This window comes from Phasianus colchicus, chromosome 7 (genome assembly GCF_987193195.1).
Source record: "Phasianus colchicus chromosome 7, bPhaCol1.hap1.1, whole genome shotgun sequence".
Lineage (NCBI taxonomy): Eukaryota > Metazoa > Chordata > Aves > Galliformes > Phasianidae > Phasianus > Phasianus colchicus.
This window is the reverse complement of record NC_143442.1, coordinates 19,349,658-19,375,918: the sequence shown is the minus strand read 5'-3', so window position 1 is coordinate 19,375,918 and position 26,261 is coordinate 19,349,658. Positions and strand designations below refer to the sequence as shown.

The following is a 26,261-nucleotide window of genomic DNA, read 5'->3' as shown; positions in this document are numbered from 1 at the left end:
GGCAGCTCATATAATATTTATTTATGAATCAGTCTCACCCTTTAATGCACCAATTCAAAACAAAAGAACTTATTGTTATTAAATATGTATTTCATCAATTCTGGTCCAATTATCAAGTGAATCGTAACTACAGACAAATTTTATTCACTCGTATTACTCACTACCAGAGTCTGAAGCTTATCTCTATATAAGCAATGAAACTTGGAACATATGCATGCATATCCATTTGCAGTTTGAATTAAAGAACCCTTCAGAAACTTACTAACCTCATGAAGGCTAATCTGTGTAATATAAAGTTTAGTTTAGAAACAGGACTTGTTTAGAAACACATTTCTACTTTTCAGAAACATACTGTTTATAAAGTGGAGATATCAGAAGCTTACCAGCAAATTTACACCAGGTTAGTGTTTCAGCAAAAGAAGTTCCTTGCAAAGTCAAAGTTAACTGTATTAAAAGTTACATAAATCAAATAATGTGCTTGTAAGTTATATATAAAAAGTCAACAATGCAAGACCTGATTTTCAGAGATCATAATACATTTTCCAAGTCCATGGTTGAATCCACATATTTCTCCCTTAAGCTATTACTGACACTTGCTTATACTTCTAAGATTTGCATCAAATCATTCACAAGTCTACCACCACTGCCCATTGTCAGAGATCTATGCTGGGATGCGGGTTGCAGCTTCTTCTTCTGCATCAGCTCTGTTGGCATTTATTTCTGCCAGTGTTCGGCCAAACCGAGTCCACTCGTCACTGCGAGGAACTGCAATTTGCTGTGGACAAAGATAACATTATTTAAGCTCACCAGTATATACAAACAGCTCATTTTGAACAGCAGAATTCATAAATAACATTCTGAAGAGCTTCCGATAGAACAGCTTGCCTTTCTTAGTGTAACTTCTAGAGTAGTCAAAACATCAACAGCTCAAAATAATGAAAGCAGCAGAACTTGAGAGTGATGTATCTAAGTATGCAATGATGTTGTGACAAGCTTGCATGAGACTGTCTCTAAGGAAGAAGATTAGTGCCATGTCTGCACCCAATCAACATGTCATGTAATACTGCAATACGCACACTTACAATACTGACCACTTCCCTACAGGATGAAGTCAAGACTGCTTCATTTCAAAACTTTTTATTCAATACTCCTCAAACAATTGTTTGAATTTACATGAACCAGTTATAAAGAACATAAAATCCCTACAAACAAAGCTGTTGATGATTTCATCTTATTTCACCAGCCTGAAAATTGGGTATTTAGTTTCTGATTGGTGCAGCTGCCAGAAGGTATGCTGAAAAGTTATAATAGAATATGTGAAATAGGCACATAAAGGAAATGTTATTTTTTCCCCCTCTAATCACAGACAGGGAAAGTTAAAATCAAGTTGCAAAATGTAAGCCAAATAAACTTGATTGTTCTGTAATGCACTTTGCACAACACATGGTATACGTACCTCTCCCACATCATATATAACTATCTGGCCCTCTGAGTCACCGACAGCAATCTCTCTCCCAGTATGTGTCCATCTCACACGGTTCAGAGCAGGATTGCCCTCTACAGTAATGCTTGCAGTTGGCACCTGTATTCATTTGAAACACACTATTAAAAATGCACGAGGACTTCCTTAATTGAAGACTACAGAAAATACTTCATCCGTCAGCGCTGTATCAAACAAAATGCTGGACTTGACTCAGATGACTCTCAATGGCCATATGCTATCACTAATGATGTGACCAAAACAACACAATTCCTGCCCTCTGACTTTATCAAAATGCACACCTGTACTCCTGCCATGACACAGGAGCCATTCACCTTGTAACCCTGTGAGACAGCAAGAAAGAGCCCTGGGACTTCAGACAGTACTATGGACACAGGGCAGGGATGAAAGCAGCTGTCTTGGCAGCCCAAACCCAGACCAGAGGCTAGAACTGGGTAACTGATTTAAAAACCATGCACTGCCCTATGCTTTTAGAGAAGCCCTCTTTCTTCTGTATGCGCTTTTGTGAAGGTGAAATTTCTAATTGCAGAGTATGTCAGAATTATCCCTTGTCTATCTCTAAGAAGTTTAGTCTTGGAAAGGGTTTATACTACGGCTAAGTTCATAGCTTACACCAGAAAACTCAGGCACTCCATCCTCTAAGTTTAGAAACAACTTACAATTTCATTGCAGTTATTACTATGGCGATAGCAACATGGCACTAAGAACAACAGTGGTGTCCTGGTGGCAGGTTTCTTCAGACTGTTAAGCTGTAGGCTGCCAAGGCCACAGTGGGGACGGTCTAACAGTCACTTTCACAACGCGGGCTGGTATTAAACCAACAGATATTTTACGTTCTTGTTATGTTTACAACAATTTAATTACTGCTGCCACTCATAACGACCAGTCATTGGAATTATTACCCTGTAAAGTAAAATATTCATTAGGCAGAAACTACTGGAGCTTCAGGACAACAAAAATACTTTAGTGAACTCTTGCCACTTTTTTCCAAATGCACAAACACTTTTCCAGCTATACTTGACTGCTAACTTGATTGCCATACCTCAGTGTCATTGTTGAGATTCCACAGGTCAAGCCTGCCCATCCCATCCACACAGGCAAACAGGGCAGGGTGCGTTGGAGACCACATAACATCATAGACATAATCTGAGTTGTCTTCAAATGAGTAGAGAGGTTTGTTATTCTGAAAAAAAAAAAAAAAGAGACATAATGCAATATCCCAAGTCTGCAATTCAAATTCTGTCAAGTAAGGCAAAACACAAAACTTATCAATAACATTAAAAATAAAAATAAAAAAATCAAACAGCCTCTGCAAAAAGCAGCCAGAAACTAAGTGCATTATCAAAGACATTCTTTCCAGAGCACAAAGTCTTATCTTGGAAGCTACTATAAAGAAATCAGTAGCAAGCCAATACTGTAAGAGATTTTAAACTTAACACATTAAAAATTTTGTACATCAAGAAAAAGCTAAGTCAGTGACAGCACTATGTTCCTCAGGAAATCAGCACAACAGAAGAGGTAATTCCAGCAAGATGAATGCTATGTGTGTCAATTGCAAATCTCTAAATGCAGTTTGAGATTAGTTGTGGTGCTGTCTCCCAGTCCTCCACAAAATTGTAGCAAAACATTTGTCTTATGCATTAAATGAAGTAACTGAATTTAACAATGATTTGTATTTGATTATACTGTAATCATTGTTGATAACAACGGGCAAAAGGATGAACAGAATGGATCAGAAGTACACAAATGATGTACAATCTGAAAGCAAGACATCTTCATGTTAACTAGGTTCGTTCATCAGTTGTCTTCTCTTTGCAGTAAACCAAAAAACAAGCACTAGGAATCAGCTGGACTACTGGTAGGGATCTGGAGAGCTTCACACAGTTTGTCTTCAGTTTACCTAAGTTTCCTGAGTTGAGTAGCTTACATTATAGCACCACCTTGTGTCAAGGACTAAGAAGAAAACCACTGAACTATCTATTATAGTTACCTTCGTTGTCCAAAGCTTTACTGTCCAGTCAAAAGAAGAGGTGACAAAAAGATGTGAGAAGTCTACAGGTCCAACTGCTGCATGGCAGTGGATACCTGTGATTGGTCCCTGGTGTCCTTCAAACATCTCACTGATTCCAGCTTTGCTGTTTTAGAATATATAACCAAAGTTAATTTCTCTGGAAACCATACATCTGCAGACAGAGATAGCACTGAAACGCATTTTAAATATAATCTCAAGAAGATTTTGCTGCTTTGAGTGGATGTTTGCCCAACTGCAAAGTCTTAATCTCAACAGGCTCATTGAAGACCAGCCTCGGATACTGACTTTAATTTCAACATCTCTTTTCTGCTCTCCTTAAGTGCCAAAAATAGACCATGGGGTGCAGAGACTCATTCAGCAGGTACCGATCCACTCACGTGTAACTGTATTGTTTCAAAGCAATAGCTAAAACTTTGGATCATACAAAGAACCAAATCTAGACTCAGGAACGAGCATAAAACTCCCACTGACTTAAAAGAGGAGCTGCAAGTACACCTTGTGGACATATAAGGGTTCAGACATAAACCAGTAACAATATATCCCTAATAGTCTCCTATCAGAAGTGATGAAAAAAGGGGGAGGAAGGGTGGGAAGATGGAAAGAATGTTACACAGAAGTGACACAATTTCAGCTATTCTCGAACCAAAAAGCTGTGCAGCAAGGGTGATGTGTATTTGAGATAAAACCTGGACACTCAGTTATATTTAAGAAAGCAATTGATAAGATACAGTCAGACAATTTCAAAATAGATTGAACAGCAGGAGAAAAGCTAGCCAATTTAAGATTTGTGCGTGATGTTACTGTACAATTATCTACAGAACTCATACAAAGTTTGGAATGTTCTGCTACAATTCAAATGAATAAAACCTCAGTGACCTGCGCTGCCCCCATCACTGCAAACAACTCCTGGCCAATGCAGAGAGCACAGGACCAGTTCTGTAATCAAACTACTGGTTTTAATGAAGCTCTTGAAAAATAGCATGCACTGGAATTCAAACAGTGCTATTTCAAAGATTGCAAGAACAAAGACTAAACGTGTACTAGAAACAACTTTAGCAGTGTAAACCATACATGGTCTCATCATTACGCAGCTTTTATTTCCTTTGAATAATTAAAAGCTTTTATTCACCTCCCATGACGACATGCAGTATAGACTGAGCCTTCTTCACTTCCAACAACAAAGTTGTTGACATCTCCAATAGGGAAGGACATGCAAGTAACAGCCACAGCCTTGGACTGTTTGTGAACCAGCTCCATGCTATCCTGTAGTGAAAACATCAGTAACTTGCTTTAAAAGAGACACTGACAGTTACAAAGTCATTTAGATTTCTCTAGATTTGTTGTTGTTCTACTTAAGTAGAATTGTGCAAGAATAAGAAAGTTCTCTCTCGTGCTAACAGTGAATATCATAGAATCATAGAATCACAAGGTTGGAAAGGACCTACAAGATCATCTAGTCCAACCGTAATATAATTTTTACAACGTTCCACAAGGCATTTTATCCAACACCTACTAAGCTTAAGTATAAATGTGTATTGTGAAAGCGTTTATTAATTCTTCTTACATTCGTTTTTATAAAGTATTTATCTAGCATAGATACTATACATACCCAAACTTATCTTACCTGTGGCTGGGAAAGCATGTCTAGGCTCCAAGAGCATATCTTGCCATCGGTTGAGATACTGATCAAGTTATGAGCATTCTGGGTCCCAACAACATTTACACAGTAGACTGGGTGCTAAGAATTATGAAACAGTGTCAGAAAAAAGAATTACAATTCTAGTGCAGTTAATACACTACAAAATATACAGTGTCATTTAATGAAAGAAAAGGTTGATCACAGTATGGTACAGATAATACTCCCGTTCTTCAGTGATAGCACAGGAAAACATAGACAAACATTTAAGCATTATCAATCAAGTGCACCGGACAGAGTTTCCTGGAGGTTAAATGCATCTTAACAAGAAACAGTCTTTGTAGATATTTCACCCCCTACCGTGTGAGCAGCAGCTGAAAGTGGAGTTCTCTGCACTGGAGTTCTCTTATTGCTGCGATTATCCCATAGCACGATCTGGCCCGAGTATGTGCCACCAACCACCAAATTGGGATGAAATTTTGCAAATGTAGCTGACATTACTGCTGACTGAAAGGGGAAAAACAAAACAAAACAAAACATAAAAATACACAAAAACCTGTCATTCGCTGATGCTACATCTAAAACTAAAAGAAAACCTGACCAGTAAGTTCTTTGATTTGATATTTCATTGTTCTACCACATGTGGATTCAAAAACATCTTGTGAACACCAGTAAGTTCTTAGTTTTAACTTGCATTCAGAAACTGAAGTTGTCTTTTTTTCCCCACCCCATTTGTATAAATTCGTATTGCTCCCAGCACGGTTTGCTAGCAAGAGAAGGTCCAGTAATGCACAAGTTAGTTATTCATGTTTTGCCACGGTCTGTGGTCATTTTTTCAATGAACCTACAAATCTGTCTTGAACATAACAAAGCTACTTTTGCAATCTGGGCTTTGACAGTAATCTGACAACACTGGATTACATTTTGATTCAGCTATGTAATTTTTCATAAACACAACATTTTTAAAGTAAAGTGGCTATTTCAGGCTTGAGATAATGGAAGAAATTTGCAAGATTTTATCTTTCTGCATTTACTGACAAAACCTCCATCTGCCTTTTTCACTTGCAACATGTGTTTCTAGTTTTCATCCTTGCTCCATCTCCTCAGGCCATCTTCATTTTATTCAGTAAATTAAGCTCTAGTAGTATACGACTCCGCTCAGTCTCCTTACACACAAACCTTCTTTGTAATTCAGCCATTACACAAGAAGGTTTTGGGGCTTTCAAGTAAATTAAAGTGAGTACTAAAACAAGACTGAATTCTGAATGTCAGAAATTCTATAACAGAAGAATGTTTCTAAGCTGCGTACTTTAGCTATCACCATCTGTTTGCAAATACATGCAGTTAAAGTGAATGCCAGCCCAATGAAATAATTACGTTGACAATCATAAGGAAGGTAGATGGCCAAGCTCATCAGCATGAAATCTTTATTCTCACGAGACAGAACTGTACCTGGCAGTGAAAGACATACTCTGGCGTAGTTTTCTTGTACTTCATATTCCACACAAGGGCCACTCCATCAGGCTCATGAGGTGCATCCTCATTGTTGTTGTAAGAGGCAACAAGTAATTCTGGGTACTAAAAAATGAGAAAGATTTAAAACGAGCAAGATGATTAGCTAGTGGTCCAGACAATCTTAAAATCTTTGTTCTGTGCTGCCAAAACAGGGATCAAAGAAAAAGAGAAACAAAAATCACCTTATATAATTTCTGTGAGAAATGGCATCAGTTAAAACTACAGTTGTTAAAAATCTAGCTCATAAAACATTATTAATGTGCACATTAAATTCTTGCTCTTTTATCATAATCTACTTTTATATGTAAAACCCACTACTTTTAAGTGAGCATTGTTTTCTGAAGGCAATGCTCAACTTTGAAAAGTAGAGCATAAAGGAAGAAGCAAACATGCTGAAGACTTTCTCTTTATAATTCAAAGATTCTACTGCTTTTCACATAAGATGCAAGTTCTTTTTACTATTTGCAAACCATGGATGATTTAAGAACTGTTCTAAGAAATACATTTAGGAATACATCCTATTTCAAATCTACACTCAGAAGGTTCAAGTGGAAAGAACTAAAAGAACCTAAAGGTGACTGTATAACGTTAGTATTTATTTATTTTTTTTACCTGAGACGACCAGTCCAAACAGCAGACAACACGATGCTTTGACCAACGCTCATCAAAAAACTGCCTATTTAAGGACAGTTTTGCTCCTGCTTGAATCTCCCTGTAAAGGCAATTAGGGAACGTTCATCTCTGATCACTTTTTCAAGAAAAAACATTGTACATTCACAGTAAAGCATTTTCAGCGTTCACATTACCCTTCTTTGTCTTCTAAGTCTCTTCCACTGTAGTCAAAGAAAATATTGATTTGTTCAGAAAGGGCTCTTTCAACAATCCTTGTAGAGTGGTCAAAGAAACTTAAAAACTCCTCAGAATGCAAAATTTGTTGCTTTTCCTCTTCCGTAAGTTCATGAGGGGCAGCTGGAAAAGGATTACAGGCTTTCTATAACACATACTTTCACAAATTCTTTCCACGAAAGGGAAACAGTAGACAAACAAAAGTATTTATCATAATGCACAATGTTAGAAAACTTGTTTCTTAACATCCGTGTACTTAATATTAAGTCGCTCAATTTAATTTCAATTCAGTGGAAAGGTTAAAATTGCAGCACAAAATGCTGAGGTGAATCGTACCTTCCTCCTCCTCTTCCTTTTTGAACGTTTTTACTTCCTCAGGTTCAACTAACGGCTTTGGTGCAACCACATCATCCTCTTCTTCCTCATCTAAGAAAATAGTACAACGAGACTGTCAGTGGTTTTAGAGAGGAACAGTACCATTCTGTAGGAATCTCAACATAAGAGTGGTATAATTCAGCTTAAAGTGGTTCTATTTATAAGATATACATCCCCGTATAACATCATCTCCATCATTCCCTGCAGCTGGATTTCAGGTGCACCGAAATACATACCTGTATAAACTGAAAAAAGACACACAAAAAATTGTAAAGAATCTAAAGTGGAAATCTCTCTTCCGAGCATTTATGATTCCACACACAACCATGTGGTTGATGCATGTTCTGTGTAACATGCTGACACATTAATGCTACAGAAAACAGAAAAATCAAACGCCTAAAATAGTCTACAGCACAGCCGCTTACTGGGGATCTGAAACCATCAGTCTAATGGGTCTTTCTGTGGCACAAAGATGGCTTACATTAGCTTTCAGGTTGCTACTCTGAGAGGCAAATTTTGCTAAAGACAATAACAGTGATATTACATTTTTTCTGTCATTGTAAAGGTGAGTCTCATTATCTGTACCATGTTTGGCAATGAGGACTTCACAGCAAAATGCATTTTCCCTAATTGCAACGAATAACATGCTACGGTAATGTTAGGGAACGCTGACAGGGCTTATAGCATTTTCTGCATTTCTGCATTTTATTTTTTGAATATCGTAAACCAGAAAGGTTTAAATTACTTTGTGTTGTGGAATACAGGCTCCCTGACTTTTCTTCATCTGTTTTCCCCATATAAGCTCCAGAAAAGACCGTTTTTATCAGTTAAACAGCTACATCACCTGTGCGTAAGGGAATAGCAGCGGGAGTCTACTGCATCCTCACCACAAGTAACAAGGCAGTATTCAACATGGACTAGGTTTGTTTGTTGCAGCCATCTCCCTGACCCACGCTCAGCTACCTAACAACAACAACATCCGTGCACACAAAAAAGAGGAGCAAAAAAAAAAAAAAAAAGAAAAAAAAAAAAACCATGGTCAAGGGATGGGAACCAGCTGCCAAGCCAGGGTCCCAGCAGCCAGCCAGCTGACTAGATAGCAACAACCAGATGGTACTGCTAGGATTGTCTCTCAGCTATGAGGTGGCAATGGGATGGCACAGCATTTTTCTGCCTGACTGCTTCCAATCATGTCTTTCCCCAATGGCAAGCCTGTGCAATTACCAGCACTCCAGGAGGTCTACAGACAAGCCTTTACCCTGCAAACAAAATACAGCTTGTAGGCCATACCAGCTGCCAAACCACACACATAGTGATAGGTTTAAAGAGGTCTGAAAATCTTTCTAACTCCATAGTGTAGGCAATAAAAATATAACTGTACCTGCAGGAAAGAAAGCTTTAAATGACACTGTATAATGCACACAATAATACAAACTCCAACTTAATCAAAATGATAATGACGTATGCCAATCCTACATTACTTGAAATTGAGCGATTTTTACGTTCTGACAAGTTTACAGAACTAGGATAAATGGCATGAATGATTTCAATATATGCTCATACTTTTGAACCAAATGGTGAAGGTTAAAATCTTTCCTTTCAAGGGCCTCAATCAGCCACAAAGGAAAACAGTAATCACTGTCTTTTCAGCCAGCCCAACCGCATTTGTCAGCCCTTTCTCCGTCAATGCAGCCAGAGCAATCAACCTGCCAAACATTCAGAATGGAAAAACAATCTGAAAATACAGGGTATAATGCACCTGCCAGTGAAAATGGCCATTTGAAGAAAAGCTAGTGATCTCAGTGACCCTGCTGAGGAGGCGGTGGTGCAAAGGGGAAAGAACGCGTAAAAGAATTCTTAGTGATCTCCACTCTCTTGCACATTGACACTTCCTTACAAAGCATGCCAATTACAGCTTTTGTGCTACTTAAAAAAAATGAAAGCTTTTTTGGGCAAAATAATCACGCAGAGAAACAGAAAGACGCCGCTCCTTTTAGATGGATTCGCGTGTACAGCAGACGAGTAAGCTGAACACCGTACAACTTGCAGCAATTCCAAAACACGCAATTCTTAATGTCACATCACTATAGGTGTGAACACTAATTAATTAAAAAAAAACATAATACAAGTTAACAGATGCTATTTTGAGAACAACAAACAACAAATTCATGCTATACTTTTATAAAAATGGCCCTCTCACTCTCCCAGCCAATCAATACAGCAGACTGAAATGATGCCTTAAATTCAGAAATTTCGTTGGGGTCACCCTGGATGTGTTATTCCAGCTCTGAAAGTCCCAGATTAGAAATTTCAACCCAACCCCCGTTAGCCATACTACACTGATTCTAAGTACCATTTTCAGTGACAGGAGTCAAATTCTTTTCAAATGCAGATGGTCAACCCCTTAGTGCTAAGTGACCTTCTAATCTACATATTTTATTCAAAAGATCATATAGTTGATTGCTCGTGCCTTTTAATGTTTGAAACATAAATGGCATATATTATACAGAGATCTGAATTCCTTCATAGTACTTGCATTGCATACAGCCAGCTGATATTACTGCACTGAAATGCAAGATAAGCACTTACTTTAATATTCTCAAAGTATCAGACATGAAATTGAACATGTCATCTCACTGTGATTTATCTGTAACTACATAAATCTTAAACCGCCTCTTCAAAGAAATAAAAATCACATGCAAACTTTCCTGGATCCCGGGGGAAAAAAAGCTCTCATTACCCAATAGTAGAATGCTTGCTCACAAGTACTTACAGTCCAAAAAGGTACTATGATGTTGTACAGAAAAAGAGCTAAGAAGTTTTGGTGGTACTTCTCTTTTCCCTCACATACCTGGATTTTATTACCTAGTTCAGGTGCTGGTGTTTTCAGGGAATTGGCTAAACAGCAATGTATTACCCAGCAAACACTGGAAGATCAGGCATACAATTCCTAAAGAAGCTGCACGTCTAGGAAGTCAAAGATCCACATGAAACATTGGTATACACATTTAACGTCAGCTATAAGAACACAGAAATCTCAAAGGTACTGGCTAACTTCATCCTCATTATTTTCTACTGACTACCTATTGGCACTTCAACTGTCAGCTACCACATACAGTTCCTTATTTTATAAAAACAGCTGGTAAGAGTTAGGGAAGTCACACAGCTCTGAACACTGGAAATAGGACTCTGTCACATTAACACATTGATGAACATTTTTTATAATGTGCCAAGTGATTAAGTCCATTTTTTTTTCTGACAGGAAGCTGATAATCCTACATTATCAAGTGAGCAGGAAAGAGTGCTCCATAGGCTGCCACTTCCACAAGGATAAATTTCTTGTCAATGAACACTAAAAGCAGGTTTAATGAACCACAGTATTTTGACTTTGAGTTTACATCAAAATTGTGATGTATTTTGGCAAGATGGAAAGAAAAGCAGTGCTGTATATTAGGCTGCACCCAGCGATGACACTATAGAGTGAAGTTCCAGTTGTCTGAGTAATCTGTTGCTGCAGAGTAGGTTAATCAAAGTTAAATCATCTGTGAAATGGGTGGCTTTTGTTAAGCAGAGTATATCTTCATACCAAGTTTTCCCACATATATTTTGCTGTACACTTAAGACTACACAATACATGAACATATAAGGCTCTGTTATTTCTTTTTAGAATATTAGAACATAAAAATGGTACACTCACTGTAACAAGCATCTGAAAGACCAACATATACCCCAAATTGTTATTAGTCTGCTTAAGTGGCAATAGTGCCACTGAGGTCACATTCTAGCTCCACCACCAATGGCTGCATGCAATCTTGACATACTTTCACATCAAGTGGAGATGTGGCTCAAACTGGTTGTAGCTGATAGTGGGAAGAGTTGCTCCATATTTAATACTGCCTGGATGGTACAGCACATCTCTACTACACAGAAGCGCAATCATATAAACTTAGTCTACCTCTCTAACTAGAAGCACATGGAACTGTCTTGGCTTAGGTTTTGGAACAACTGAATGCTGTCCATTCTGTCAGCTTCTGAGATAACTGACCTCTTAAAACCAGAACCAGTCAGGTGGTAGGTACTCATTGCTTGAATTTAGCTTTGCTACAGTGAACCCAAAATGGGCATCTTCATGTCTATAACTTAAAGCTGACCTTCAAAGCATCCCCTATGTAACAGTCACTTCATTTGTTGTGCCACAAAAGCTTCCACAACAATTATCAACTCTCTTAGTTTTAACTTGCTTTCCCCTACTTCTTATCTGAACCACCAGATTAGTTTTAGCTTGAATGTTTCTCAACTCAGCTCACAAATTGAAGTATGCAACCACCTGAGGCACAGAGGAGTGATTCTGAAGTTAAGTGAAAGTAGCAGTACTTTGCTACTAATATAAGTTCCAGTAACTTTCTTATACGTGAGAAACAGGCAATTGCATGCTCCAGTTTGGGAGGTCTTGAAGAGAAAAAGCTTTCTAAGTTTGCAGTGGACAGCTACTACATACACTGCAGCAAAAGTAAATATGTAACTAGACAGAAATTCAGCTAAACTTTTCTTTCTGTGGAACAAGCATCCTAGAAAATTAAGAAATGGAACAAATAGGATTGTTATTTTGCAGCATCGGCATAGTACAGCCTACTGCACAAAAGGACCTAAAGCTAACAGACTGCCAAGCATATCTAATGGAAATGTTTCTATCATCCTTGGCACAAAAGCATGGCTCCAGCAGCATTTTAAAGTCTCAAGATACAAGAATTAAGAGAGGTTCTCTCCGCTTTATGGATATGCAGTTAGAGAAAAAACACACCTGCTGTCATTCTGTTCACTCAGTTTGTTATATGGGTACAAAGCCTCCAAGAAAGTTCTGGGGGAATTCTCAATCCAGAATATATCCTACTTTCATTTATTGGTTGACAGCTACTTGAGAAACTGAATGTCTAAACATACACTGAGCAATAAATCGCCACATATTATCAGTAAGAGTAACATTACAACTAAACAAGGTGTAGAATGCCAGTAACACTTTTCAGGCAGACCTACAAGTGTTTAGCAGTAGAATTTATACAAATTATATCACAAATCAACAGCCATTCTACCACATTAAGTTTTGAGATCATAACTGTTGGCTCTAATTCAGCCAATCACTAAAATAAAAGAAGAGAGAAATCCATTCGGTTGTACCACATTAACATTCACCTTCCTTTGGCTGAGTCATAACAGGCGTTTGTGTCTCCTTTGTATATGTAACAATTTCCCGAGGAGGAAAGTCAACTTGTGTGATTTTGGCCATTCCAAGTTTAACAGGTCCGCGTCTAAAATTAATAGAAACAACAAGAAAAAAAAGTTAACTTCATGCATTACTTTGTATTCTGTCTACAGTAATACTCAAATCATCAAATCACAGCATAGCTTTGTGAAACTTAAGACCAGAGGAAACTTATCCTTGAAAAAGTCACAAGATTACAATCAACACTTTATTATCACTGTTATTTAAGTCACCTATATCCACAGCTAAGACAAAAAGAAAGTTGTGCAAATATACACAGCTATCTGGATGAAATGATATCACTTTAAAGTTTTGCTCTTTGTAGCTACATACAGTAGTGCTACATATATGAAATACCCATATTTTCAGTGGGACAGATCTGCCTGCATAAGCTGTGTTTGTAGGGAAATGGTTTTAGGACTTCAAAACTTAAACAAACCAGCTTCATTACTCTGAATTAAAAAGCATTTCCTAGCTTATTTAATTCTGCCATCCTTTTTTATTTACTTCTAAGATGCTATTTAGAACTGCAGGCCTGAAGTTCACATATTGACAAATGATTTATCCATAGTGCAATACTCCAGTATACATCACTGGAAAGCTCCAAATATTCTGCCTTTAGCTTACAAGACATGTCAGAAATATGGAAACAGCCAGGATCAAATTACAATGCAAAAAAACAACAAAATATTAATGTAGTTTTTTAACATTCTGTACAACCTAATTATCAAGTGTACAGTAGCAATAATCCATTTTTCTTTTAAGTACCTATATGAAGCAAAAATTTCTTACTATTTTCTAAGATAGAAGTGGGAAGAAAAAAGGAAAAGCTTCTGGTGGGCAGAATTGTAACTCAGAGCATAACAGTTTTATTATGTGATTATAAGGAGTTACAGCTTCTATAAACATATTTGTCATTTGCAAGAATGACATGCACAAGAAAAGATGGGAGTCATTCCATTTTTAAACATACATTTACTCTAAGCATTATGAAGACATTACTGTCAAGTTTACATCTTGCCAAAGGAAGACTCAAAGAAAAACGTTAGTAAGTAAGCTCTATTATTAGAAATAAGTATGTCACTTACATTAAATAAGACCAAAATTTCCCATTTTGAGCCAACTGCACTACATCTAAGGACACTAAACTTCTCTAACTCACAGAACAGTCTCCTAACAGTAACTCAAAGTCTGAAGGAAAAAAAAGTAAGCTCTTATGCTCATTATTCGCAAGTGTATGAAAGAAGGAATATAAGAAATCTATGCAATACCCCAGATCGGAATCAGAGTGGAGCTGAAGAACTGATGGATCAGTATCCCAATGCAGCGTCCTGATACCACAGGTTGAACAAATCATGCAGCATTAGCAAAAAAGGCCAGAGATTAGTGAAGCAAATACACACTATGAAATCCTAGAGTTACAGTAAGCTTACAGTTATTTCATTGTTCACAAGAAATGAAGCAATGTAACATCAGTTAAAAGAAATTCAGCAAATATTCAGTGCAATGATACATGCAGTCAATACAAAAGTTAAAAAGCAAACACAGACCCCAGAGCTATTAGAAAAGAATTAAATTCTTGTAAAGACTGAAAGTTGAAGATCTGCAAATGTAGCTTTTGTGACAGGCTAATAAAGATATTTTAAATAGTGACAAGAACCACTAAGAACTTCCTTCCTAAATCTGTTCATATCTGTCCATGCCTTAAGATGACAGATTTGTTAATATAACGCAATCTTGCCCAGAGCAGAAATATGCGGAGGAAATGGTCATATTGGTAAAGGAAATGAGTCAACACACAAACCTTTGGTAGAGGGGCAAAAACGCATTCCCACTGGGAATGAGAACTGCTAGAGTTTCCAAGATGTGACATTGCAGTAATTACAGGTTAAGCACTGCCTTGGGCTTCTAAGTGTCATCTGTGTTACAGCCAACTCCACTGAAGATATTTAAATCCCGTGGAAATAGCAGACTTAATATTAGTAACACATTACAAAGTCCTGTTCAATAACAAACAGAATAGATCCACTTCAAGGCACCTTCATATCAAAAGAAAAATGAAGTGGAAACTAGACCTTCCCTTCTCCTTCATATTTTCATTTAGTCCAACTCCTGCTCTCAGACAGAGTTTAAGAACGACCATGGAAGAGATTAACAGACAAATATGCATTGATTTCTGAAACTTTTAGATGCTATATTTTAAAACATATATTTTAAAATATATTTTTAAATGTTTTACAGCAAGTCAAAAACAAAGAACCCATTATTGGGTTCTGACTATGGCAAGTCAGTAAAGTGTCAGTTTCCACTTGTATCCCATGCATGGCAGCGTTCTTAGAAAGCAAGTGCAGAAATCCAAAAGGTAAAGCTGATTGCCAAAATTTATAAGCCATGTAATGAACACTCAAAAAATTGTAAATGCTCTATTTATTACCTCTTTCCTGTAGAAAGTATACTAGAAGAATAGCTAGTTACACTAAAAATAATTATTACAAATCCACCGTACTCAATTACCAAATCATTCTACATAACTGATATGACATCCATTGCCATAACTTAATATGGGAATCTCTAAAACCTTTACGTATGTTTTGTGCACAAAATTAATTATTCTGAACACGCTCATTCCTTATGTACCTACTGTTAGTCTTGATGAAATAGACTTAAGTTTGCTGCCCAAGATGCTTTGCACAGATTCAATCTTCCATGGATACAAAAAATGAAACAGAGCAAAAGCAAAGCACCACCTACTTAAGACTTAGCTCTTACTGAGGTTACCTTCCTGCTTTTCAAAGTTTTTTTTTTTTTTTTTTTTTAAGATAAAATTATGTTTTAAAAACGTATACAACAAAAAACACTTGCAATAGCTCTTCAGTGATATCAGGGGTAACCTGCCTTACTTGCCTTTTAAATAGTTAACAGAACAAGTACTATGGTACTTGTTATTTTTTCCTCAGAAATATTGTTTTAAAAAAGTAATGTTCAGAGATACAATAAATCTATTAGCTATATATCACATGGATATAAAATACTGTTTCTTTTGTTTCCCAGAAGTTTGTTACACCTTAAGTGAATTTATATACCAAATCATCTATTTTTTTAATTCTAGGCAGCAAATTTAGATATAAAATGACAATTTGATAACCAGTAATAACAGAGCTCAAATAACTTAAAACTTGCTAGTAGCCCAGTTGAGAACAACGCTACGGATTCTTCAGTTACACGACAAGTGATTTCCAATTGCACTATGAATAAACTACGCACAAATCTGCACCCAAGCATTTAAAAAATGTTGAGATTCATGTCAACTGCCTGTTGTATTCCTCTCTGCATGTACTGACTTACTGGTTCCTGCTCAGAATTAAACAACTTGTAAACCTTTGTGCAGCTCATTAAGATCTTGACTACGTTCAGGCTAAGATCACATGTAGTGACATAGACATAATCCACGTGCATACAAGGATTTACTACAGTCTTTTTAAAAGATGTTTCAAAGTGGTTTAAGTATTCAGTCCTTCTCCAAAGCAAAGACTCATATAAGCATGAATGTAATTTGAGATAGCTGTGCTTTAACTAAACTTCATCCACAATATGTAATCAGGAAATTAAGTACATGAGTAATTATCTTGTGGGGAATAAAAAAAATACTAATCAATATTAATAGGGAAATGTTGCTTGTGTTCACAGACTGGGCCTGAGAAACAGTAAAACTTTTTCACCCATGAATTTCCACTCTGAATTTGTAGTTTAACAGAAATATTTGACAAGAAAGCATTTCTCAAGCTCTTACACACAACACATTGCTCAAAGGGATAGAAAAAGCACTGGAATTGAAGAAAAAAACATGGCTGTACAAATGCTATCCTTTGGCCAAATGACAGAGATCATGAGTGGTACAGACAGGTTCTGAAAATGGCTACAAGGTGGAAGATCTTGAGAAATATAGTTCTGAGTATTAAAAAAAAAAAACAAATCAACAACAACCAAAAGTAGAAACAAGGCAAAATTTGTAGACAGTATCTTTCATTAGATCGAGCAGAATGGAGGAAAGGAGACAGCCTATATCCATTAGAAAGCTGAGAAGAGCTCAGAAGTTTGACCCTTAGTTGTTTTACTGTCAGAGATATTCATGCTTACAAGAATATTACCACAAGACATTCAGACTCTTTAAAGTTTAAGCTTTGCAATTCTATGTTAAAAAACTCTAAAATCACGTCAGCAATCTAAAATTCATTCTGTGTAGTTGCATTTCAAATTTTAAAGCACTTCCATGAGGTAGCCACTGTTCACAGATTCAATATTATTGTAGAGTCGACCCTTGATTTCTTAAGTTTAATTATTCTGAACGTAAGCATTAAGCCCAAGAACAAACAAGGTGACATACCTGGATCCAACGGCGCCATCGCCGGAGTCCTGGCTCCCAGCCTCGCTTGGCGTACTCACGGATTTGGAAGACGGAGAGGTAGGAGGAGGGACTAAATAGTGAAACAGACAGGTATCCGCTGTTACTACTCGCAGAGGTTGCACAGCTTAGGATGTTTCCAAATTAATTCAACATGAAGTATTTAAAAAAAAAGTGATGGCAAACAAAAAAAAACAACGTGGATGAAAATGAATAGTAGAAAGAGAGGGGAAAAGACAATGTTAACATTTCATGCTGGATTTCATGCAATTGTTTGGTATTTATGCATCTGGTGCATACAAGAAGACATGGAGGAAAAGGCATTAAAAGAAAAGAAAGGAAAACAAATTTTTAAAATCTGAACTTCTAACAAATGGTAGCACCAGTTTTCAAAGGGTAATTTCCACCAAATCATGTTGCTTACACATCAAAGAAAAACACTTGTTAACATACGTCTGATATTAGTGTCTAATTTTTCAGAAAACTGAAAGTATTTAGCTTAGTATCTCTGTTTCTAATCATATAATCACAGAAGTGCAGACAAAAAAAAAAAAATGTGGCTTTGTCACAGAGCATATTTTTGCTTTAGCTGTACCCAAATCAACGAAGTTCAGTGTGTTACAGTGATGTTTGTTAGTGGTGCATTTTAGGGGGGGCAAGTCTTCATGCTTGCTTTCTTTTCACATGACAAGCAGCCTGGTACTGATACACTAGAACTTGTTGACAGAAGTCAGTTCATTCCCATCACTTAGATGAAGATTGCAATTGCATTTTAAGAAGCAACATGTTTTCGGTTTTTTTTTTTGAACAGATACATAACAACAGATGATTACCATGCACTCATGCAATTTAAGCAACACAAAGCTACTTCAAAAAATCTTTCAACTTTTCTTTCAGAAAGTGATTTTTATTTTTATTTTTCAAAGAAACAGTGAAACTTATTAATGAACCTTAAGTTTACGCTTAAGAATCAGGATGTGCATTGAAGTTTCTTTTATGCTTTTCAGTAATGTGAAACATTTATTGTACAGATTCACTCCAGAAGAAACTTCAACTGACTGAAGACAAATTACAGCTACGAGTTGGTATCCATCGTGTCAGGATGAGTACTGGGGGAGAATTCTGAATTTAGGTATGCAACATTTCAGGAGAATTTCCTGAAATCACCACTATGTTGGGAATTCTGAAGAGTGCCTCCATCCTATCCCAAAACAGAGACATGGTTCTGGTTGACAAAAATTCCATCCTGAATTTGAAAAACAGTCAGTATTTTGACTATTTTTTAATTAATTGACTTTATTTATTAAAATGGCATGCCTACAAGGGGACTTTCATATGCATCTAAAAAACATATAGTTATACTTTATAAATACATAAGTGTATATGCATGTGTATGAAGCTTTCATGTTCTGCAACTCACCATCACCACCTACTGAACAGTTCATACTAAAAGCAACGTCTGTAGGCCTGTACATCCCAACGTTTCTGTGCATTACTGGAAATAATGGCACTTTAATGTCACCCTCTTTTAATTGAACAGGTGACATTAGCAACTTATCAAAAACTATCTGCACTGCTCTATCTCGGGGTAAGCATGGCAAAAAAAATTCAGTAGTTTCGTTTGATGCTACAGTGCCCTCTGGTGGCACTATCCCAATAGAGCATGCCAACTTGAAAGTTCTTCATTCACAAACAAGTGGTTTCTTATAAAAAGGATAAGCATGCTTTTTTCTTTATCATACACTAAGGTCTCTTTTCCTATAAGAAAGCCACCTCTTGTTGGCAGTTACCAGGACTGTAACTGCCTTATGAGCTTTTAAAGCAATTTTTTAATGAAGGAATCTAGTCTCCAATTATCCACCTCCAGCATCAGCAGGAGCTCATGCTAACTGCAGGCCATGCTGCTCAGATGGGAGATAGCTTCAGTTCAGGTGCATCACCAGTGTGCTGCCACACCACGCCAGTGCCCAGCCTGCACCCAGCTTGTGCCTCAGGCAGGACTGAGAGCTACCAGCAGGCACTGTAGCTTGATTCGGATGTCTTGAAAGGGATTAAAGTAACTTCTCCAAGTATCCATGTGCATGCCAAGGTGCAGTTAAGTAGGAGTCCAACAGAATCACACACACACAACACACATTAAAATTAAGGTTGTGGACGTGGGAGCAACTTTAACGTTGTTTGCTGTGCTTTTATAATGCACGAGGACTGTCCAAAAATAATTATGAAGATGTAATCACACAGACCATAGCCAAAACCAATTACTATTACTTCTTGTTTGCAAACTTGGTTGAAATAATACACTCTTGTCACCACTGAGCCAAACTGAAAACTAAATTTTAACTCCTCTTTGATTTCAGAACTAGAGATAAAAAAGGCAGAGTTGAAGTATCACCCTCTTCAACTTCATCTTCCAGAGGGAGGCGGCCAAGTAAAGGCTAAACACAACAGTACAATAAACCAACTCATGGAAGAGCAGCATAGATATGAATAGATATGAACCTCTGACAATTAGATTTTATGCTTAGCTTTGCTACTACTCCATCAAAGTCAGTCAGATATTTAAGATAAGGAAAAATTAGGAAATAAAGGGTGCAGCAAGAAAATGAGCCAATGCCATAAGAAAATCTCAGAATTAAAGATTAAGCATTATGGAAAGAGAAAAAACAAACAAAAAACATCAGAAAAATGATGTGCAAGAGGAATATTATATTATGTATGTAATATTATACTCTATATGTAATACTATATTACATATGTAATATTTTAATTAAAACACTCCAAATAATCAGTAGATTGTTGTAAATATATCTTTTACAAGTATTACTAGTGATATGCACTGAAACAATATATAATTGCCACAAATACTAACAACAAGGGTAAAACGTTTATCTCATAAAATACTATGAATATTCCTACCAACAGGAGACTCCGGTGTCAAGCCCATGCTCTGAAGTAATGCTTCAGCTTCTCTCCTCTTCTTTTCAAGGTCAGATTCTTCTTGAGCAGGAAGAACATCCTTCTTCTGATCGGTCTGGAAATAATTCAATAATTGCATTAAGGCATTTAAAAGGCATTAAGAACAGTTTCATCTTACTTCTGAGATCTAACCACTGTGCTTTCTGTGCTACTGAAACCTATCAGACACATTAAACACCTCACTAATAATTCTGATGGATCTTTCTACAGATAAAGTAAAACCAGACAGGAGGAATTAAGAGGTTTTGTAGCTTTAGTGCTGTCTTCAAGTTGTTTTTTTTTTTAAGTTTCTTTATAAGTTTTGTTCAAGTTGTTTTATTATCTGTTAGATTTCACACACACCCAAAAAAGGCATAAAAATGACACCCCTACTCACATGTAATTTAGAAATAATGCGGGATCTTCAGTGAAAGATGCTGATCTCTCCATTTTTTCTCAATTTCATTCAACTTCTCACACAACTACAGTAATAATTTAATTCCTAGCTTAAGTGTCCACAAGTTAGTCACTGGCAAGCACGTATTTTTAATTTTAATTATGGAAATACCAGACTTCAACAGAAGCGGCAAAATCCAGACCCAGTTACAATAATCCTACAGAATGAAGAAAGGTTCCTCCCATGACTGCACGATACCTTTGACCTACTATACATCTTTGAAAAAAGCCTTTTCCAAACCTGAGAGCAAGTTCCCAACTGATAAGCTACTGCATCACAGGTGGAAGCACAAGCATAGGCAATACAGAATTACATCATCATCAGAGCACAAGTGTAGGATTTCCCTGAATCATTTTGCTGGCAGATGCCCAGGCTTCAGTCATACGCTAACTAAAACATCTTCAAGATCACAACTAAAAGAAGAGACATCATGAAGAGGTGACACAGCACACTAAAGCACTTCAGCAGACATCGTGTTGATGATGTACAATCCCCTTTCAGGAGAAATTTAGTGATGTATCACAGATTGTCACATAACTTAGCAGAAAGAAATCAAGCATAACAAATTTTGCGTCAAAGAGCCAAAAAACATAACATATTGTTTGTATGGTAACAATACTGGCAGACAGTTCATCCAGACATCTCTGAAACTTCATTTCAGAACAGAGTTCTCTAAATTATGCCATCACAAATAATTAAATAGGGTTTTTGAGTAATACTTCAGCCACTCCTCACAGTAATTTCATTAACAATGTCCCACGCACACAAGACTGTTGTTCTTATTTCTAAAAATGCAAGCGTTTTCAAAATCTACCTTACTGTATGGACAATCCTAAAAATCAGGTTTTTGTTCTCACTAAATGAAAGCACTATACTTGCATAGACCATTAAATAGACATTCCCTAGATAGCACATAGCAAATGACTAAGTGAACCTTCTCTTTTTAGGCACGTTACATATACTTGGGGCAAGTTACATTAGCAAACAGGTTTCAAAGAGAAAACAGTTTCTTACTTCTTTTTTCTTTCTTTCTTCCTCCTTTCTTTTCTTCTCCTCCCTGATCTGAGCCAATCGCTGCTTCTTGCGCTCCAACTCCGCCTTCAGTTCACTTTTGTCAGACATGACTGCAACACTGATCAACACAGAAATCACTCCAAGCAGTTTTGTTCGATTAAGATTGCTCATTTACAGAAAAATTGTTGTCATTAATGTAACTGCTAAGTGGCTAAAGACAAAACAATGAAAAGTCCTAAAATTATAATTGAAGAATTGAAAACATTCCTTTTTTCACACCTGTCAGATTCTCACTGCTAAAAAGATTGTTTTAAAAGACAGAAGGATGACAAGGTGACAGCACCTTTTCCCAATGTATTTCTGAAGAGCTTTTTCAAAAAAAGCTGCTTTGAATGATACGTGGAGCTCTGAAGACGAGGTTACGTTATGTTGCACAGAATTCTACACAGCCCCAGAGCCACTGATGGTATTGCACACAGCAAACAGTAGGAAGGGTGGCCACACATCTTTACTTTTTACTGCAGCCCCTTAATTACTGGCATTTTATAACCAAGCAGGATGAATGCGATGTATCCTTTAGACGTGCTTGCAGGAGCCAAAACACCAACCTAATCAAAGATGTAGTAGTATTACTGTAACTGGCAAGGAGAGTAGGTAACTGGAGGGGGGCCAAAAACACCCTGTGAAGTGTGTGCATCGCTGATCTTTTTGTCTTTCATTTATAGATCTTGTGTACACTGCTAAGAAATGGGCAGGGCTTCCAACGACAGAAATTCTACCAAAGACTTGCTACATTTGGTCAAGCACAGATGGGAAAGCCAAGCATGAACAAAAGCAGACCAAACCCAAACCCCTTCAGGAGGCGACGCTCAGAAGCCGGGCAGGAAAAGCCGTGTGAGCAGGCAGGGCCAACAGCGGCCGCATCTTCCTGCTCAGCATGTCAACGCCAGTAACCACAGCGCAGGAGTGGCTCCGGCACGGCTGCGGGCCTACAGCCGTTACACGCATCAGCGATACAAGCCCTCACGGGCGCACAACGAGAACACCCGGCTACGCGTGCCCGCATAGCGCATCTAAGAGCAGAACTCGACGCGCGCCTCCCGCCCAACCCCAGCGCGCACATCAGTAGGTTTTCAGCCACGTTCTCTGCCAACGCTGAAGCGCTAAAAGCCAATAACGCACCGCCGGCACTGCAGAGCGGCCCCCGCCCGACGCTGCCCCCGGGCCGCGCTCCGCTCCCAGGCCCCACCCGCGGCCGCGCCCCTCGCGGCCGGGCCGGGCGGCACAGCGGTGGCACGGCGGCCCCGGCCCCGCCGTAGGACCCCGCGCACCTGCCGGCGGGACCCGCTCAGCTCCGCGCCCTCCGCCCTCGGCCGGGCCCAGCAGCGCCCGCTCCGCTTCCGCCCGCTCCACAAAGGCGGCGGCAGCTGACGGGCGGCGGCCTACGGCGGGCGCGGAGGCTCAAACCGTCCGCAGGGCGCTGCGGGGACTTACGGCGGCCGCGGAGGCTTCAACGCAACGCGACGGGGAGCGATCGCAGGAATTCGCTAGGGAACGGGCACGGAGCGACGCGAGAGGGCGGGGGGCGCTTTCAGAAGCCTCAACGCCGCCCCTTCTGTCGAGCGCCGACGACGCGGCTCAGAGAACGACGACGCCCGGCGTGCAGCGCGCCGCGACAGGCGGGCCTCGCCCTCGGCGCCCCACGGCGTGAGCGGGGCCGGGCGGGCGAGGTGCACCATGGGAGCTGTAGTTCTGCGGGGCCGAGAGGCGAGCGCCGCCGCGTGCCGAGGGCGGGCTGGCGGCTGGCGCGCGCGCATGCGCATCCCGCTCTGGTGCCGCGGGGCGGCTGTGGCGGGGGCGGCGCGCGGGAAGCGCCTTGCGCTCTCACCACACGGCGCCGCGCCTTCGCGCCTCTGGCAGCGGGCAGCCCTGAGGTGAGCGGGATGGGGCGGGACGCCTCTTGGAGCGTGACAGGCAGGTATGAGGTGATGCGGTTTTCGCTTTGCTCGAGTGCCAGCTGATGGTGAAGTGACATTGCTATTCCCCAGCGGTCCTGAGTTAATGGAAGAATGTTGCCGCTTGTCCCCTTTGCAGACATACATCGTGGTTTTCTACCTTTTGTCCCCCGAGCCGGTGATGCTGGCAGCTAACATCTCCGAGGAGCGCTCGATTCCTCAGAGCACTGATCTTCCAAAACTATTCACCGAAGCAGAAGTAACACAGGCAGCTCACGTGCCTCGAGTGTGCGCTCACTGCGGTCTGTGAGAGGCAGTTGTCAGAGGCGATGACAGTCATCCCCAGACATGGTTAATTCTCTGCTATTGCAAACGCCAATAGCTTATTTTAAATCACTGGCTCTCCGAGCACTTAGGTCCGTTGAGGACGTGCTCAGAATTCCTGCTGCCTGCGTTTGCGTTGAGGCTCCACGAGTCACAAACGGGTCGGTTGGCGCTGTGCTGGGATGGCTCCCAGCCCGGGTTGCTGCAGGAGTCGTTCTCTGCAGCTCCCGTGTGGCTCGGGGCTCGTGCTGCACCTCCAGAAAAGTGAGAAGAGCTGTCTGTTGTCTAGACGGCTTCTGATTATCAGATAACCTCCGTGTGTTTTGTGAGGGTATGGGTGTTACCATTCGGAGAAACTGTAAGTGCTTATCAGCGAAACTGTCAAAGAAAATTGTATGATGTGCTAGAAAGGGGATTCCATCTTTCTTTGGAGATGGAAATGTAAAAGTAATGAACTTCCACAAGCAGCTCTCATCTCTGTTTTTGTTTTTTTTTTTTTTTACCTGAGTTTTCTAATGTCACTTATGATAATGTGCACACGTTGGAGCAGAAATTGTTGTATGCTGTAGCTGTGCTTTTCTTTGGCCATGCAATCAATCAATCTTACATTTGAAGTTTTCTAGTAATATCTCCTGGGAACCAGATGTTTCACTTTTGTGATTAATTTAGCCGATTGATTTTTGATTCACTGAAGCGTATTTCTTGATCCTGAGCCTACAGTCACCTGCTGAATGTTGTATTACTTTTTGTGTTAGTCTTCCATTTTAGAAAATACAGTAATACAATAGGTAATTTTTGCAACTGTGACATCCCTTTTTTTATTCGTAAATGACAGTAATAGTTTTTAAAGAGCTCTGTCTTGGTCAGTGTAGCAGTGACAGAAACATGGACAGAATGATAACTGCAAAAGCATGTGTGATTTTTTTCAGTCATTAATCTCACAAGTGATAGTGGTATAAAGTGAAATACTTGGAGAAATCTTTCTTCAGCTGTTAGTCTCACAAGGTGTGTGATGGGAGGACAGATTTGCAAATAATGCTGTTTGTGGGTGCATTCAAGTAAGCACTTTCTCCTAGCCTCAACTTCGTGGTGACAGCATCATCTGGAACAGCAAACCCCAGTTTCATTGTGTGATAGAATGAGTAGAAACTACACTGTGAGGTGGCACCTTTCTATCTGTAGGACTGAGGAAACAGTAGTTTTTAAGGGTTTTGTGCACCGGGTGTGGGGTGAACACAGCCTAGGTAAGACCTGAGCACCTGCCCTAGCCTAACAGTTACCCACATAAACAGAATTAGTGTATTACTGAGAAACTATTTTGATACATGCAAAGGAATGAGAAACATAAGTTTGGTCCCTGCTGCAGACAGGCAGGAATCCACACTAAACACAGGAAGCCATCAGTCAATTCAGAAGAACCTCTACTTGTGTCTTTAGGAGAACATACTTTCCATGCTGCCTGAACTGGGAGAAGGGAGGACAGCAAAGGCGAGCAGGCCATCAGTATGCCTTGTCACCCTGCCGGGCTGCTGGAGGGCAGCGTTGATCTGTTGCTGTGCATGAGCCCAAAAGCTATGCTGGAGAGGGTGGTTCCTTCCAAGTAACTGCCACTGCTGCGATGGCCTCTAGCGGTATGAGAGACTGGGAGAAGGCAGCTGGTCTACCTTCCATTGAGAACATCAGTCTCCAGTTTAATTTTCTCCATCTTACAGGCTCCATGCGCTTAAAATAATTAGGAAGATCTCATTCCATAATGTAAAAACGTAACTTTTATATTATCATTACAGTAGTCTGTACTTTTCCCTTAGACAATGTGTGGCAGTGTTAATATGGGATACTCTCTGCCCTTCTCCCCCCTCTCTTATTCCTTCTAGAGGGACATATTTTGTTCCTGTTGTGTCAGAGTAAGGTGATGGTGAATGATGGGTTCTTTCTAAGATGTGAACACTTTTGCAATCTGATAACCTTTGGCACAGACCACATACATGA

The 26,261-nt window shown here is 39.2% G+C and overlaps 1 protein-coding gene across 3 annotated transcripts; it reads right to left on the bottom strand.

The window, feature by feature from the left end:
* Positions 1–135: 135 nt before the first annotated feature.
* On the bottom strand, positions 136–23,689 carry DYNC1I2 (dynein cytoplasmic 1 intermediate chain 2). 3 transcript variants are annotated; one of them, XM_031599480.2, is made up of 17 exons: positions 23,488–23,689; positions 21,994–22,111; positions 20,484–20,598; positions 17,550–17,640; positions 14,437–14,496; positions 13,096–13,211; positions 7,867–7,956; positions 7,491–7,653; positions 7,297–7,396; positions 6,622–6,747; positions 5,530–5,676; positions 5,158–5,271; positions 4,663–4,796; positions 3,492–3,636; positions 2,544–2,684; positions 1,457–1,582; positions 136–775 (listed from the first exon to the last, which is right to left on the bottom strand). In XM_031599480.2, the coding sequence occupies exons 2-17, from the start codon at positions 22,099–22,101 to the stop codon at positions 662–664; spliced, it is 1,890 nt and encodes a 629-aa protein (XP_031455340.1). In that variant the 5' UTR covers positions 22,102–22,111; positions 23,488–23,689; the 3' UTR covers positions 136–661. The 3 variants fall into 3 exon arrangements, with proteins under 3 accessions (XP_031455340.1, XP_031455339.1, XP_031455341.1); XM_031599479.2 differs by lacking the exon at positions 23,488–23,689 and adding an exon at positions 23,325–23,454; XM_031599481.2 differs by lacking the exons at positions 14,437–14,496; positions 23,488–23,689 and adding an exon at positions 23,325–23,454.
* Positions 23,690–26,261: the final 2,572 nt, after the last annotated feature.